The sequence below is a fragment of the Selaginella moellendorffii genome, unplaced genomic scaffold (genome assembly GCF_000143415.4).
Source record: "Selaginella moellendorffii unplaced genomic scaffold, v1.0 SELMOscaffold_2, whole genome shotgun sequence".
Lineage (NCBI taxonomy): Eukaryota > Viridiplantae > Streptophyta > Lycopodiopsida > Selaginellales > Selaginellaceae > Selaginella > Selaginella moellendorffii.
In genome coordinates, this window is record NW_003314263.1 from 668,159 (window position 1) to 684,748 (window position 16,590).

At 46.9% G+C, this 16,590-nt stretch overlaps 1 protein-coding gene across 1 annotated transcript; it reads left to right on the plus strand.

The window, feature by feature from the left end:
* Nucleotides 1-329: 329 nt before the first annotated feature.
* LOC112341522 (mitochondrial dicarboxylate/tricarboxylate transporter DTC-like) lies at nucleotides 330-1,003 on the plus strand (the record flags this gene model as incomplete). The annotated part of the gene is made up of 3 exons (XM_024661765.1): nucleotides 330-603; nucleotides 672-886; nucleotides 940-1,003. Coding segments are annotated over 3 exons (546 nt in total), but the record flags the coding sequence as incomplete, so codon positions are not given.
* Between the last annotated feature and the right edge of the window lie 15,587 nt (nucleotides 1,004-16,590).

Genomic DNA, 16,590 nt, shown 5'->3' on the forward strand with positions numbered 1-16,590 from the left:
TCATCACCCAACACTGGGTCCGGCCTTCCTGGGCCAAACTGGCCTTTCCTGGCCAAACTGGCTCCACTGCAGTCCTCCCCCTACTATACTTTTGGAGCTCACCAAACCCCCCAGGGTCTGGGAGACGAACACTTTGGGCTTTCACCCTCTCAGACTCGAACTCGGACTCGAACTCGGACTCGGACTCGGACTCGGACTCGGACTCGGACTCGGACTCGGACTCGGACTCGGACTCGGACTCGGACTCGGACTCGGACTCGGACTCGGACTCGGACTCGGACTCGGACTCGGACTCGGACTCGGACTCGGGCTCGGGCTCGGGCTCGGGCTCGGGCTCGGGCTCGGGCTCGGTCTCGGCCTTGGCCCTTGTCTCGGTCTCAGTCCCGGTCTCCACCCTGCCGAAAGCGCAGCGGCGCCACTACAAGAACGCGTTCCACGCGCTGACGCGGATTGGCAAAGACGAGGGCGTGCTGGCGCTGTGGAAGGGAGCCGGACCCACGGTTGTGAGGGCCATGGCGCTCAACATGGGAATGCTGGCATCTTACGACCAGAGCGTCAAAGTGTTCAAGGCGTTCCACTTCTCCGAGATTCCCACAGTGATAGGTTGGTGCTCCAGCCAGCCAGCACCACCACCACCACCTTTTCTCTAACACCTGCTTTTGCTTCCGCAGGCGCGAGTGCAGTGTCGGGTTTCTTTGCTTCTGCATGCAGCCTACCCTTCGACTACGTTAAGACGCAAATACAAAAGATGCAGCTGGGGCCTGATGGCAAGTACCCCTTCTCGGGCTCTTTGGATTGCGCCGTCCAGACGTTCAAAAAGCACGGGCCTCTCAAGTTTTACACGGGCTTTGGAACGTATTGCGTGAGGATCGTGCCCCATGTCATGGTAGGCATATGCTATTTGTTCTCCCTCCACTCACCCGCTGGCGACCATTGCAGATGACATGGATATTCCTCAACCAGATACAAAAGTTAGAGACTCGCGTGGGCCTGTGATTCTTTTCTTTCGGACTCCATCTCGGACTCCGTCTCAGTCCATCTCGGACTCCATCTCGGGTCCATCTCGGACTCCATCTTGGGTCCATCTCGGACTCCATCTCGGACTCTGTCTCGGTCCATTTCGGACTCCATCTCGGACTCTACCTCGGACTCTAACTCGGGTCCTTCTCGGGCTCCACTTCGGACTCCAACTCGAGTCCATCTCAGGCACTTCCACGTGTCATGTGTTGGTCCTTTTGGGGTCCCTTTTTGGAGCCTCGCTTTTTGCTCGCTTCGTGCTCGTTCCTCGAGCACTTCGTTGGGAGTTCCACTCCCGCTCTTGACTTTTCAAGTCGGAGCTTTTGGTCCAAACGTGTTACGCTCGTTTGGCTCTCGCTTCGGCCACTACCACGTGGCGCCCTTCCGGCTCCACTTTGGGGCCTAGGGATTTTGTGTCTCACAACTCCACCACCCATAGACGAAGTTCAATGTCCTCATCGAACGATAAACCATCTTATAAAGTAACACCCGCATGTGTTACCATTTCCATCCTTGGCACCTAACTAATATTTGTCAATGGTTTGACATTGAAGGCTCACCATGCCTTCTCCATATTCATCAATGGTTTGACATTGAAGGCTCACCATGCCTTTTGCATATTCCTCAATGGTTTGACACCAAAGGCTCACTATGCCTTACCTATCCTCTAAGGAGGGTAGTCTCCCCAACTTAGAGACTGATTGGACCACATGTAGTGGTTCTCTCCTTTTATTGGTTTAGTTCTCGTTAAACCCCTTAGAGACCTTTCTCTAAGTCAATCCCACTACTCCTTCTCGAGTAGTCTCAATTTCCATCTATTGAACGTTTGCACCTTGGAACTTTTACTCTTTTGACTTTTGGAAGTCAATTTCCTAGGTGTCTCTAACACCTTGCATTGCACAGATTGTGCAACTCCACTTCCCCATCCTAGGAAGTTCATTACTTGAGGGCATCATCATCCTCTCTTCTATTTTGTGCCACCTTAGGCACTAAGTTCCATTTATCATACTTTGTGCTAAGGCTGTCCATGGCCCTATCATTTGGCTACTTTACCGCTCCCTCCCTTGGAGCTTCCACTTTCGCCAAATCGGAGCAATTCGGAATCCATCCTTGGAAACACACTTCCTTTCCCGCAATTTGTTAGCATCCAACACATTAGTGTTCCTCGCCTAACTTTGTCACTTGGATTCCTTCCAAGGGATTCCACGGCCCTATCTTGGCCACTCATCTTTTGCTCCTATCCGTTGATTGTTGCACTAAGCAACATCGAATCTCTACCTCCCTCCTTGAGGTATTTTTTTGATTCCATAGCAAAGGCTTTGCTTTGCCAAGACTAGGGTGTTCACCCCTAGTAAGTCTCTTTTAGCATCTTCTGCTGTGGGCTCTATCCACGGCCCAACTTTATGACCCTCCCATGGGTCTCTTTAGAGACTACTTTCCTTGGACACACCATGCCATCGCAATGACATAGCTCATTTCCCTAAGGTGCTTTTCCCACTTGGTCACCTTGACCAAGCCACACCATCATCAATAGTTCAAATCAACACTTTGAACTAGGAACCTTATTCTTTAACCCAACCAAGGACCTTGTCCTTATTTAGCCACAAGATCACCTAGTGATCTCACCTCGGCACCTTAACAGGTTTGCCAATAGGTACTAGGTCTTCTAGACCTTTAACTTGTTAACTACTTGTTAACTTGTTAACTTCCAGACCCCGGGGGCATCCCCCACACTTGGCGGTGCGCCCAAGCCAGCCCTTCCGGCCAAGGGTCTATAGCAACTGAGATTAGGTGTCCCCATCTCACTCACCACGTCCTTAGTGCCACTTGCACCAAAGCGTTCAAGTTAGATATGCCGAGCTTTCACTCTAAGCAATCTAACCGTGCGTCACGACTCCGAGGCATCCCTCGCTTGGCGGTGTGCCCAAACCAGTCTCCACACTGAGAGTCCATGACCACCGAAATATGAGTGTCCTCATATTCCAAACCATCACCACGCCCTAGTGATTTGGGACTCGAACCCAAGCACTAGAGGGTCGGGACTCGAACCCAACCTCCGTATATGCATCTATCACCCAGGATGCCTGGTGTGACTCCCCACGCCGGTGCACCAACTTATACTCAAAGCGCGCTATAAATCACAGCTTAGGAACCTAGTTCCTCCCCATTGCCAAATCCTCTCACTTGACAAGCCTGTGATCATGCATGGACTCCTCCATGCTTGGCCCCATGGCCCACCCTTTTTGAAGTTATCACCTTCAACTAGGGTATTTGTTCCCCTGACTTGCCAATCTCGCTTTGGCAAGTCCTCCGACCACTGTAACATGGTTCCTGCACAAGCGTGAAAGCCCTTGATCATCGACTTTCGTTCAAAGACCTCTCTTTGAACACTCGGGAACTACTTCCCTAACCTTGATAGCCTTGCCTTATGGCAAGCTTCAAGACCACGCTTCTGCTGCGCCACTCTAATTTCGCGCGTTCCTTGAACCATTTACGCTTGGCCTTTCTAGGTACTAAGCTACCTAGAATCCTCTTTAGGAACTTTGAAAGAACTCTGTCCCTTAGCTTACTAAGGCTTCCCTTTTTGCAAGCTTTCCAATTACCATATAGTCTAACATGGATAATTCCATATTTTAGACTCTCCATGGCATCACGGTTGCTAGCGGCAACACCCTCGAGCCCCCACTTGATTCTCCATTCCCAGCTAGCATAACCAACCTTGGTTATGCCCTTCGATTCCTATGGTTCGGTTCTATCCCCTTACTTCTTGCTTTTGGCTTCACACCTTTCCTTCGGTCATTCTCCTCCGAACTCGAAGGATAGCTTTGCACTTTCTATCATGCCTTAGCAAGTATTCTTAGGGACGAACCTACCCGATAGCCTAGGGAGTGGTTCCTCAATCCAGGTATGCTCACCCTATAATCCCACACACCGGGATTACGTTGTTGCTTACGGGCCTTTGCATGCCCCTTGCTAGCCTTGCCAAAATTCCATTTTTGGCTTTGTCCAATTCGAGTAGACAGTCTTCTCCTATCTCCGCCACCTTGGACATTTGGATAGCACCTACTATCCATCATTCGCTAGGGACTTAGTCCCTTGGGCCTTATCTACTGCCCTCGTGACATCAAACACCACCTCCTGGTGTTCCAGAATGTTCGGGTGTCCCAATGACGGCTTCCTTGACAATGAATATTTCCTTTTATGACATTGACTTACTATATCGCAACATAAGCAACTTATCCCCCGTAAGGGTATCCCCAACTTCTCTATGCCATTAAGAAGGCTTGGGTAGCTACCTTCTACCCGTTTAACCAATTATTTTGCACCTCTTGCTTAGTTGCCTCATAGTTGTCAAGTCCTACAACTCATTGCTGGTGCTTCCACACCTCCATCATTATCTGGGTCACCACACTCTAACTGCATGCTCTGCAGCTTAGGTTATGCCATTCCCATTTCTATTGGGATTCCTTTGGCAAGGGGTCCTCATAAACCCGCCAACATAGCCTCAAGGTATCACACCTTGGCACATTTGGTGTCTCCACACCATCAGCTTCACGAGCCTACCTCTATGACACTTCCTCTTTGTGTCTAGGTCTTTGCTAAGACCAATACCACTCTTTCTCATGCCAACCATCGGTTAGCACTGCACCATAGAGGTCACTCATAACTTTGTGTCAAAGTTGTTTTCTTTTTGGGAACACCTTTCCCACGACTTTAGCATGACACATTTTGCCATTGATGAGATACCCTCTATTCTCATGCTTGGATCCTATGATCCCCCCCCCCCCATCCTTCGTGGGGTACCACACACCTCAGTCCAAATGCTTCCATCAGTCCTTTTAGGACCATTCCTTGACTCTACTTGAGTCATCTAGCAGTTTTGGACTTGGTTAATCCACAGACCCGTAAGGTCCCACTTGTGAGGCACTAGCTCACTGGAATACACTTCCTGCATTCCTGTCCTACTCAGAAGGACTATTTTCACAAGTGTTACTCTGGCACTTGTTTTTGTTCTCTGGGGCAACCTCTACACCTTAGGACCACTTGTCCATGTGATGAGAATACCAACTCATCTCTAAGTACACCCCCCAACTCCTTGGGCTGTTCCAGCATTTATTAAAGGTAGCCCCGGCTACCATTTCAAGGACTTGAGTCCTCTTCCGTATTTGACCTCCCACGGTCATTACTTCTGGTCTCACATTCATGAGCACTAACCTCAACTATATGAGGATAATTTTGTGACTCCCTTATTGCTTTGGAGTCTTTATCTTTCCTGTGATCCCAACTTTAGTTGTTTACCACAACTACATTGGTCATTTACTGAGTCAAATGCTCATCTGGATCACATCCTCAACTCTTTGAGGAAAACCATATACTGTTCCCAAGATCCCAAAGTCGTTCCCTTACTGGCCCCTTTTCTATCCACCACATCGCGCCCAAGTCACGCATGAACTTGAGTGGAGAGCCATGTCCCCTCGGCATGCTACTCCTTAAGGATAAGCCCACTCCTAGGACCTTCCGAAGCCAATATCAATGGTTATATACTTGAGCACCAATAAAAGTCGGACTAAGGAACAGCTCCAATACCAAATTGTAAGCGACTAAATTTTCCATTCTACTTTAGTCACTTAACCACACCTCCGACCACTTGGAGGAGTCTCATTCACAACCTCCATAAGTCCAATTCAGGACTTGGGACTTGCTAGCCCCGAGAATGGCATCCATGCCACTCAACATTTGCACTTGGTCCAAGTGCTCCACGTGTCCGATCCCATGACCGACACTCAAAGGTACCACCGACATGGCAGCCCGTTATGCTAAGGCCATGCCCAATCACCTTCGCCACACTGGTAGTCCAATACCACTTGCATCACAGTCTTGGCTCTCCAAGACTAGGCAAACCATCCGTGAGTGGTCATCTCAGATCCACTCCTTAGCATCCTTAGGATGCCCACCGACAAGGGGAATAGCCTTCCCCAATATCCCTCTGTCAATCCCCACTAAGTCCCTTTCTACCCCTGACCGTGTTTGCCAACACTACCACTGGATCGAGACCCACAGACCCGACCACTAAGTCCCACGGTCCTTTGGGACTTCCTCACCACACGACTGTGTCCTTGGTCACTACCCCAGAGGACTGCTCCTCTTCCTTACCACAGTCTGGGCCTTTGGGACAACATTTCGGAACACCGTGGCCTTACGCGAGCCACCTGGGTACTCTCCCCGCCTTCTGCCTTTAGGTGCTCTAGCCATGGGCTTAGAGCGAGGTTCCATTGAGCCACGACAGGTATCCAAGTAGGTAGTGCCACCCACACTTGGACTGGGAGCATCGGCCAGTCGATCTCCCGGGGGAACTAGAGCCGGCTCTTGAACACTTCACCAAGCTACCCCGCTTGTCGGTCTATGTTCACTCTAGTCTTGGACTTCCTAGTGGGCAGCTCATCACCCAACACTAGGTCCAGCCTTCCTGGGCCAAACTGGCCTTTCCTGGCCAAACTGGCTCCACTGCAGTCCTCCCCCTACTATACTTTTGGAGCTCACCAAACCCCCCAGGGTTTGGGAGACGAACGCTTTCGGCTTTCACCCTTTCAGACTCGAACTCGGACTCGGACTCGGACTCGGACTCGGACTTGGACTCGGACTCGGACTCGGACTCGAACTTGGACTCGGACTCGGACTCGGACTCGGGCTCGGTCTCGGCCTTGGCCCTTGTCTCGGTCTCGGTCCCGGTCTCGGTCTCGGTCTCGGTCTCGGTCTCGGTCTCGGTCCCGGTCTCGGTCTCGACCTCGGACTCCATCTCGGGTCCTTCTCGGACTCCATCTCGGACTCCGTCTCGGTCCATCTCGGACTCCATCTCAGACTCCATCTTGGGTCCATCTCGGACTCCATCTCGGGTCCATCTCGAACTCCGTCTCGGTCCATCTCGGACTCCATCTCGGGTCCATCTCGGACTCCATCTCGGGTCCATCTCGGACTCCATCTCGGACTCCATCTCAGACTCCATCTCGGACTCCGTCTCGGTCCATTTCGGACTCCATCTTGGACTCCACCTCGGACTCTAACTCGGGTCCTTCTCGGACTCCACTTCGGACTCCAACTTGAGTCTATCTCGGGCACTTCCACGTGTCATGTGTTGGTCCTTTTGGGGTCCCTTTTTGGAGCCGCGCTTTTTGCTCGCTTCGTGCTCGTTCCTCGAGCACTTCGTTGGGAGTTCCACTCCCGCTCTTGACTTTTCAAGTCGGAGCTTTTGGTCCAAATGTGTTACGCTCGTTTGGCTCTCGCTTCGGCCACTACCACGTGGCGCCCTTCCGGCTCCACTTTGGGGCCTAGGGATTTTGTGTCTCACATCCTCCCCCCTAGTATACTTTTGGAGCTCACCAAACCCCTTAGGGTCTGGGAGATGATCACTTTGGGGTTTCACCCTGGGACTCAAACTCAGACTTGAACTTGGACTTGGACTCGGACTCGGTCTCAGACTCGGCCTCGGCCTCAAAGTCCATCTCAGGTCCATCTTGGGTTCATCTCAGACTTCATCTTGGACTCTATCTCAGGTTTATCTCGGATGACTCCTTAGGTCCATCTCAAGTCATGTGTTGTTCCTCTTGTATCCCTTTTCTAGAGACTCACTTATTGCTTGCTTCGTGCATGTTCCTTGAGCATATAAGCTCTTAAATTTGGACTTCCTAGGAGGTCACCCAATTTAATACTAATCAAACCCAATGATGCATAATCCCAAATATCCCAAGAATTTTAACCAATTAGAAAAGGGGGTGCACTCTTATTTATGGGCCCTTTCCTTCTATATTTGAACCCATATGAATCGTCTCTCAAGTCGTTCCTTGTGGTTGCTTATAAAGCACTCTATTGAGAGTTCCAATCGCACTCTTGACTTTTCAAGTTAGAAATTTTAGTCCAAATTTGTTATGCTCATTTTGCTTCCGCTTCGGCTACTACCATATGGCACCCTTTCGGCTCCACTTTGAGACTTGGGGATTTGTGTCTCACAACTCCACCACCAATAGACAAAGTTCAATGTCCTCATCAAACAATAAACTATTTTACAAAGTAACCATATCATGGATTATTATGTTCAAGCGTAAACCATACTTGAGCTCACGAGTTAAACTCAATTTTAAATTGTAATTTAGTACAAACATTATAAACTTTAAAATTTTAAGGTTATGATGAACCTAATAATTTCATAACTCTATATATTATATAGATAAAAATGTTCTAAAGGACACTTCTTGTTCTAATAATTTAAATATTTACTACATGCAATGATAGGGATATTTGTTAGAACATAAAATAAAATGTTTGCAAAAAGAGTATTCTTGTAACTTTTTTAAATTTGTACTTTGTACTTTCTGGCTAGTAAATGTCAGGTTTGTCATAATTTTAAAATTATTAAATTTGAATTAAGATTCTATATAAGGCCATATAACCCCTCCCCATTTTCTCTTGGGGCTGCAAGTTTGCAAACGCGTGTGTGTGAGGGATGGATCCACGATTGGGACTGGAAACTTTGAGGCACGAAAGGAAAAAATAAAACTATAATGGTACATATGCTCTTGCAACAAATTGCAACATCACACACCCAAAAGACTACTATGAAATATTTTTTGAGATAGTAAAGACAAAAATGGAGATTCATGAATGCTATAGGCAATATTGCGAAAAGAACACTCGCAAGTATATGAAATGAAAAGTGAAATAATAAAATATTTTTATCAATTATATAAGGTATAATAAGTTTATATTATTGATAGAAAATAAACATCGATAGTGTTGGAAAATCTAATTAGCTCCAAAAGTTTTTTACAACTCGGCAATAGTAAAGCTTGCTTGGTGTAAATGAATATCTACTTTAGGATCCTGGTGCAAGATGTTGATAAAAATGTAGTACATATGCTTGCAAGGAGTATATGCTTTCCCATATTCCTCGTGCTTTCTAAAGTTTGGACATGTGAAAGAAGGAAAGTTTTGAATGGCAATTATGTACTCTTCACCTTCTATTTTAACTATATACTCCTTTGCAAGTGTAGTGATGTACTTCGTGGAGAGAATCTCACACTCAAGTGTTTGAGCCAAATTTATTTTATCTTTCTTCTGCTTGGAGATGGTACTAATAAATTTAACTGCTTTGCCTTTTCTTACTGACCTCTTATGCATCTCTATAGGAATAGTCCTAGTTTTATCAATCATGTCTCCAACTCTCCTTTCAAGATTGAAACTAGATTTCTCAATGTTTTCAATCTCATCTGAGATGAGCGCAACTTCATTAGCAACCAGCCATTCTTTAGGTACTACATTAAGTTTAGTCACTATAGTGTCTTCAAGCCACTTTGTATGGTTGACATCAGTGTTGCAACAATATAGCCAACACCATCTTGAAAATCCTACTTGCTTTCGTTCCCTATGGAAACATAGGGTTGGAATAGAAGTACACTTGTCACCACAGATCCAAGCTCAACACTTGCCCCTTAGAAGCATCCTCACATACCTTACATTTGATTTTTCTAGCACTCGACGGATTGCCCATTGCTTCAGCTCCACACTACGATAAGCAATTTCAACTTGCTATGATGCACTTCATCAACCACTTGAGGTGGCTCGGTTCGGGGGCGATGTTTTAGAGCAAAATGATACTCAACATTAAGCTTGTGAGAGCTTTTTGCTCCAAGATCTATGCCAACATCTTCACCAGCAAAGGAAAAGCGATGCTTTGAGCAGACGGTCTTCATGTCACCAATAGAAGCCCGAAGAGTGTACTCCATAGATGTGCTGCAAACCACTTCCTCCACTATAGTTGCCACTATTCGTGTTAATGGAATCAATTTCTTCTTCATCCGATCGTGTAACATCTCAACTAAAGGTCCTGTTTCCATGTATCTTCCTTCCTCAAATGCTAAGGCTTTTGAAGACTGCTCTACAACATGTATTAAATCTGATAGACGTGCTTTATATAGACTCATCTTCCCTTTCCCTACCTCAAATGAACACTAGCTCCAATGCTTACTCTCTGAGAGATTCATAGTTGGTGTGTATGCAAGATCCTAAAGTGGTTGATCCTTATAAAAAGTTGATATTAAAAAGTAATAAAAAGAGAGGAAAAAAAAAAAACCAACCTGAAAAGAGTGATGTCCCCATTAGAACATCCTAACTTCCCACCACCCCAACCACGACTCAAGTTGTGGTAAACAACTTATGTTAGTATGGCCATCTTCACGCCACCACATTCGGATCTCATTTGCTTTTGCCTCATACTCTTCTTCAGAAAGTGCAACCTGCCATTGTTTGCATAACTCCTTAAATGCTAATTGGAAATCTGGCTTGATAAGGTGGTAGTGTTGGTTTAGGCTTTGAGCTCAATGGAACAACCGACCTTCTAGGGGTTGACCATTCCCAAAGACTACCTAGACACCATTCCAATTAGCCCTAGCCCCATCACGGCCGCCGTCATTAGGGTTTTATAGAAAGTAGAGTGGGAGATTGGGATCCATCAGCGTCGAACAAAATGACACCAAGAGTAAGTTTTTTTTTCTCTTCCACTCCCTTGTCACTCCACCTCAACACCAAGCACCACAACACCTAGTATCACCGCCTGTGCCCAGTGCTACTATGCCCACGCCGCACTTAGCACCACCGCACCCACACCACGCACTGTCATGCCCAGCCTCTAGCACCGTCGTGCCCAGCGCCACCGCTGCCGTGCCCAGCACCGCCACTGCCAAGTGCCCGGCTGGCCATGGCGCTTGGGGGCAGGCTGGTACGCCGGCGAACTGGCACCCTTGCCAAGTGCCCGAGCTGAGCACTCCACGCGGGCCGGCCATGGTGCTTGGGGGTGGGCTGGTACACTAGCGAACTGGCCCACACAGCCTTGCCCATGCCAAGTGCCCAGGCCAGGCACTTGGCCGAGCACTCCACGTGGGCTGGCCATGGCGCTTGGGGGTGGGCCGGTACGCTGGTGAACCAGTGCCTGTGTGGAGTGCCCGGGCCAGGCACTCAGCTGGGCACTCTACGCAGGCTGGCCATGGCACTTGGGGGCGGGCTAGTACGCCAGTGAACCGGCGCCTGCACCAAGTGCCTAGGCCAGGCATTTGGCCAGGCACTCCACACAGGCCAGCCATGGTGCTTGGGGGCGGCCGGTACGCCGATGAACTGGCGCTCGGGCCAAGTGCCCGGGCCGGGCACTCAGCCAGGCACTCTGCGTGGGCCAGCCATAGCACTTGGGAGTGGGCCAGTACGCTGGCGAACCTCGCCCGCTCGGCTGCACACTCCACGTTCCTTATGCATTTTTATGTCTTATGCATTTTTATTTCATAATGATTTTTTTTTTATTTTCAGAAACGAAAACAACTACAAAAGGAGAAGGATGTTAGATCAAAGAGAATAAGACATGAGGAAGATGAGATCCAGGATGACAATCAATTTGACCTTCAGATAGAGATTTCCACAGTGACAACTCTACTGTCTTCGCAACTAGATAGCTTCAGTCCACATGCACCCCCATTTTTGCCACCACTGTTATCAATGCCACCATCACCATTACCACTGCCACCACCTTCACCACCATTGCCACCTCTACCTTCATCACCACCATTACCACCACCGCTATCATCACCATTACCACCACCACTGCCACCATCATCAGCATCAGTAGCACCATTGCAACCATTGTCATCACTACCATTGCTGCCACAACCATAAATGCCACTACTCTTAACATATTCACAAAATATGGCAGAAACTAATTATATTACGGAGCAGTGCTTAGGTGCACCTAATGGGGGTGTTGGGCCCGATTTGGGGGCTAAATCTGATAATGGTGCTATTGGAGGTGTAGTTGAAGCTGAAAGAGAAGTGGAGCTACCTGAACACATTGTAGACAAGCGCTTCCAAGAGACAGTTTTGAGAACCAAACAAAAGGCCATTCACATGACTCTAGAGTCTCTCAAGTGGGAAGGTCTAGGAGACATGATTCGAGAAATCCCACTATATCAATTCACTTAGACAAGCATTGTTCAGTTTGCTTCACCTCACTTCATCAACATGGACATCTATAGTTTGTACAAACAAAATGACCTTGGGACAAACATAGGTATATTCCTTGTTTCAGTCTTCAAGCCAGGAATGACAAATACCCTCTCGGTGTCACCGGAAATCGAGAGGGTTTGGGATGACATTTAGAAAATGAAGTCCCACGAATTTGACAACATGCTTATGAGCCATCCTGGGACTCAACAATTTGTGGGGAAAATGTTCTACATTATCAACAGGAATCATCACTAGTGTGCATGGATGAAGTGCATCAATGAATGCTTCCGAGACAATCCTATCTATCACATTAATGTTTCGGTTGAACATGTATACGTGAGAGGATCTCTAGATATGGCAAGGCTTGTGATAGCTTGCCACAAAATTAATGCGTAGCACCTCTCTCTCTTCAATCACTTTTAACAATTTGTGTTTTGCAAGCTGGGATAATTTGTAGTGCAAAAACAAAGCCTAGTACATGATATCGAGCAGATCCGATTTCTTGCCAATCTCAATGAGGATGCAATCCGGAGCCATTATGGTGATGATTTAGCATCACTTATTCGACATCAACGAGGTCATCAAGATGCCAATAGATGGTACAAGAATCCAATGGCTTTTATGACAATCGTGTGGAGTAAAGTATGTTCTTCCAAGTATACTTCTTGTCATAGAATGTTTGTGTTATCTTCAGCCATTGGTGAAGGTTAAGCAAGATGTATATGCACAGTTGCATCAAGTTGAAAATGATCAAGAACTCTTAGAGCATTTAGCTGCAATTGACAAGAAAATCAACATCATAAAGAAGACAAAGGTAAAGAAATTACTTAGTGTGGCTGACCCTTGAGGCCCAAAGGAATGGTTTGATATCATAATAGAGATTTCTTGTCATGAAAGTAAGTATTGTTTGTGTTTACATGAAGATTACTCACAAAAGTTATTTCTTAATGGGCAAGACTCCAGATGAGATTATTTACAACATCTCAAAGTCAAAGCTTACATATGAAGAACAAATGCACATTTTGAATGACCTCAATAGAAAACTCAAGGAAGGAGAAAAAGGTTTGGACAATATGATGGAGATTGTGATAAGGAGGACCATCTACATTTCACAAACTATATATGAAGGGGAGATGTTTCTAGCACCTTTCATAAAGGATGATCTTGAGCAACTTCCATTCAAGGACTTTGTCACCACTAAGCTTACAAAACTCAGAGAGGACTAACTGCCGAAGAAGGCCACAAGCACAACTCTATTTGATAAACAACTTGGCCAACCTTACTTCATGCGGCGAATGGCTTTCAGGTAACATACAATTTCTCAACTATACTCAATTTGTTTATATTCTATTATAGGTATCTCCAATATAGAGGCATTCCTCTTGAAACACTAGTATGCAAACGACTTCTAAGGCATGGTGTGAGAGATGGAGGTATATACCCGACAACAATGAAGTTTCCAGCAGTAATAAAGCGAGCTTGTCCTTGGGAATTGGAGATGCCAAATTATGCACTAACCCGTCGATAGGCTGCAAGAGGCAATAATGAAGACGTGTTGGATGGCGAAAATGATGGCCATAAGAATGTCAACACTGTTGGTGCCAATGGCAAGGAGTGAAGATGGCGGTGAGAACAACTTGCAAAAAATTCCTCGAGACGAAGTGGAGTAAGAGAACTAGAACATATAAGAAGTTCTACCTCAACGAAAGCGTGCAAATCCACATTTGGAGGAATTAGTCAATAATGATGATGATCGTCCAAGATGTACCCATAAGCAAGGAACTTCTCGAGGTATATTTCTCTTAATTTTCTCCTATTCTTAGTTCTTCAAAATGGTTGCAGCAAAAATTGTCGGGAGTAACTTCATTCCAGCTTGTCTTGATACCCGAAAAGAGGACCTAGAGGAACTTACATCTACCACACACCACATAACAATATATAATTTTTTCTTAAGTTCACATCTTACTTTTGTCTTCTTCCCTTAGATTTGCCCTGTTTCTCCAGTGGCATTCCGTGGTGAAGTTGGGATCTTTATTGACTCCTATAGTTCATTGATGGCATCTTTCGAGAGGGATGCTAAGAATATGGCTATCCGGCAAAAGTGGGAGTGCTTTTGTCAGAAGATCCATAGGCGACCGCTCAAAAGCACAAACTTCATGCTCTTTGACATGCCAGATGGTCTTCCAAATGCTAATGGTGATATCCCAAGCTGGAACATCCTAACTAAAGATCACTTAAAGGATGCATTCCTTTTGGCAGCAATTATCCTTCACACAACCAGTTAAGTTGCTTTCATTCTCCCGAATAACCCCATTGGATGTCTTGCCTTATGAAGGCCATGGAATGAAAGGGATTTAATGGGAACTGAAAAAGGGATATTGTCAAGACCCCTAACAAGATCAAGACTGGAAAATGCAAAAAGACAAAGAGAAAAGCTAGTGGAAACAAAGAAAAGGCCTTAGACTGGCGTTAATTCAGATTGTGGAGAAATGGAACAAGGCTAACCTATATATATTATAGGTTGATGAAGCTCCACTACTCTTGGATCGAGGACGGCCTAAATATAGCTGAGGTCGAGGAGGCGCCACATCATCATCAGGAATGTGGCTCGAGACTCAGGAATCGGGAAGTGTCTCGAGAGTCAGGAATAGGGAAGTGTTTCGAGAGTCAGGAATAGGGAAGTGTCTCGAGAGTTAGGAATGTGGTCTGCAGGTCAGGAATTCGGCGAGAGTCAAGAATGTGGCAAGAATTGGGGGATTCCTGACAGCACCCCCTCCTCAAGAACGAGTGGAACGAGGATGTGAACGAGAACGAAGAGGAGGATGAGATGAGCGGCGAGGGATGGGAGATGGAGAAAAAGAATGAAGACTGGGACGAGAAGGATAGCGGCGGTGGAAGTCCTAAACAAGGTCAGGAGAATGAATCAGGTTGTCCGCAGGTTCCCAAGTGCGTTCCTCAGGTCCGTAACCCTTCCAGTCCACTAGATAGTAGAGTTTAGACTGTGAAATCTTGGAATCAAGGATGTCCTGAACCTCGTACTCAAACCCATCCTCGAGCTGCACTGGTGGAGGCGGAGGAATGACCCGATTTGGAATAGGATTGGGAATATAAGGCTCAAGGAGAGAGGAGTGAAAAACGGGGTGAATTTGATATGAGGAGGGAAGTGCAAGGCGATAAGTGACAGGATTAATGATGGCAGTGATAGGGAAAGGACCAAGGCGTTTGAAATCGAGTTTTGGACAGGGCCTGGTGGTGGAGATATTTTGCCTGAGGAGCCAGACTTTATCCCTGATATTGTAAGGAGGACAATCCTGACGATGGACATTGGCAAATGTTTTCTGAGATTCCTGAGCACGATGGAGGTGGAAGGAGATGGAGTTGTGGATTTCCTGGAGGTTGGAGATAAATGCCTCAGAGCGGGGATTTGAACGAGAGGATTCAGATGGAGAACGAAGTGAGAGATTGAATCGGAGATTTCGGCCAGAGTTCGCAAAGAAGGGGGAAACTCGAAGAGAGGAGTGAACAGAGTTGTTATAGGAGAACTCAGCAAGGGGAAGGATATCGAACCAGTTATCCTGATGATAGTTGATGAAGCACCTCAAGAATTGTTCCAACGTCTGAATCGTTCGCTCAGACTGCCCATCAGTTTGAGGATGATATGTCGAAGAGAGGTTGGCCTTCACTCCAAGCAGCTGCAAAAACCGTTGCCAGAAATGAGAGATGAACTGAGGCCCCCAATCCGAAACCACATCTGTAGGAATCCCATGAAGTCGGAAAATTTCCCTAAATACCAGTTTTGCCATGTCCTCGCCCGAAAACTCCTTGGTACATGGCAAGAAGTGCGCCATCTTTGTGAAGCGATCCACCACGACTAAAATGTTGTTGAAGCCTCCAGAACTCGGAAGATCACTCAAGAAATCCATGGAGATGGATTCCCAAGGACCTGAAGGGACTGGAAGGGAACGAAGCAAACCTGAAGGAAGGTGGCGAGGTACCTTATTCCGGGCACAAGTGTCACAGGAGGTAACAAAAGCTTTGATGTAGTCGTCCATGTGAGGCCACCAAAAGTCCCGTGCAACTAGCTCATAAGTTTTCGCAATGCCGAAGTGACCAGCAGTCGGGCTATCGTGGCACGCCATCAGGACCAACCTTCGAGCATCACCTTCAGGAACGTAAAGCTGCTCCCCACGGTACAATAAGCCATCTAAGAACTTGAACTTGTCAAATCGCCGGCAGTCGGGAGTCACTGGGTGTCCAGCCTGAAGATGGGGGAAAATGTCGCTAGCGAGATCATCGGATTGAAGATCGTTTCTGATTGCATCCATCAAGGAGGAGTCCTGAGGGGCCAGGGAAATTGCCATAACTTGAAGCCGATCAGGACCGAGGATAACTTGATCCTGTTGATCGAAGGCAGGATTACCAGGCCTGAGACTAAGATAGGAGCGCCTTGAAAGAGCATCAGGAAGGCCTTGAAACTTTCTAGGTCTGTACTTGATAACAAAGTCAAACCGACTCAAGAATTGTGCCCACCTTGCT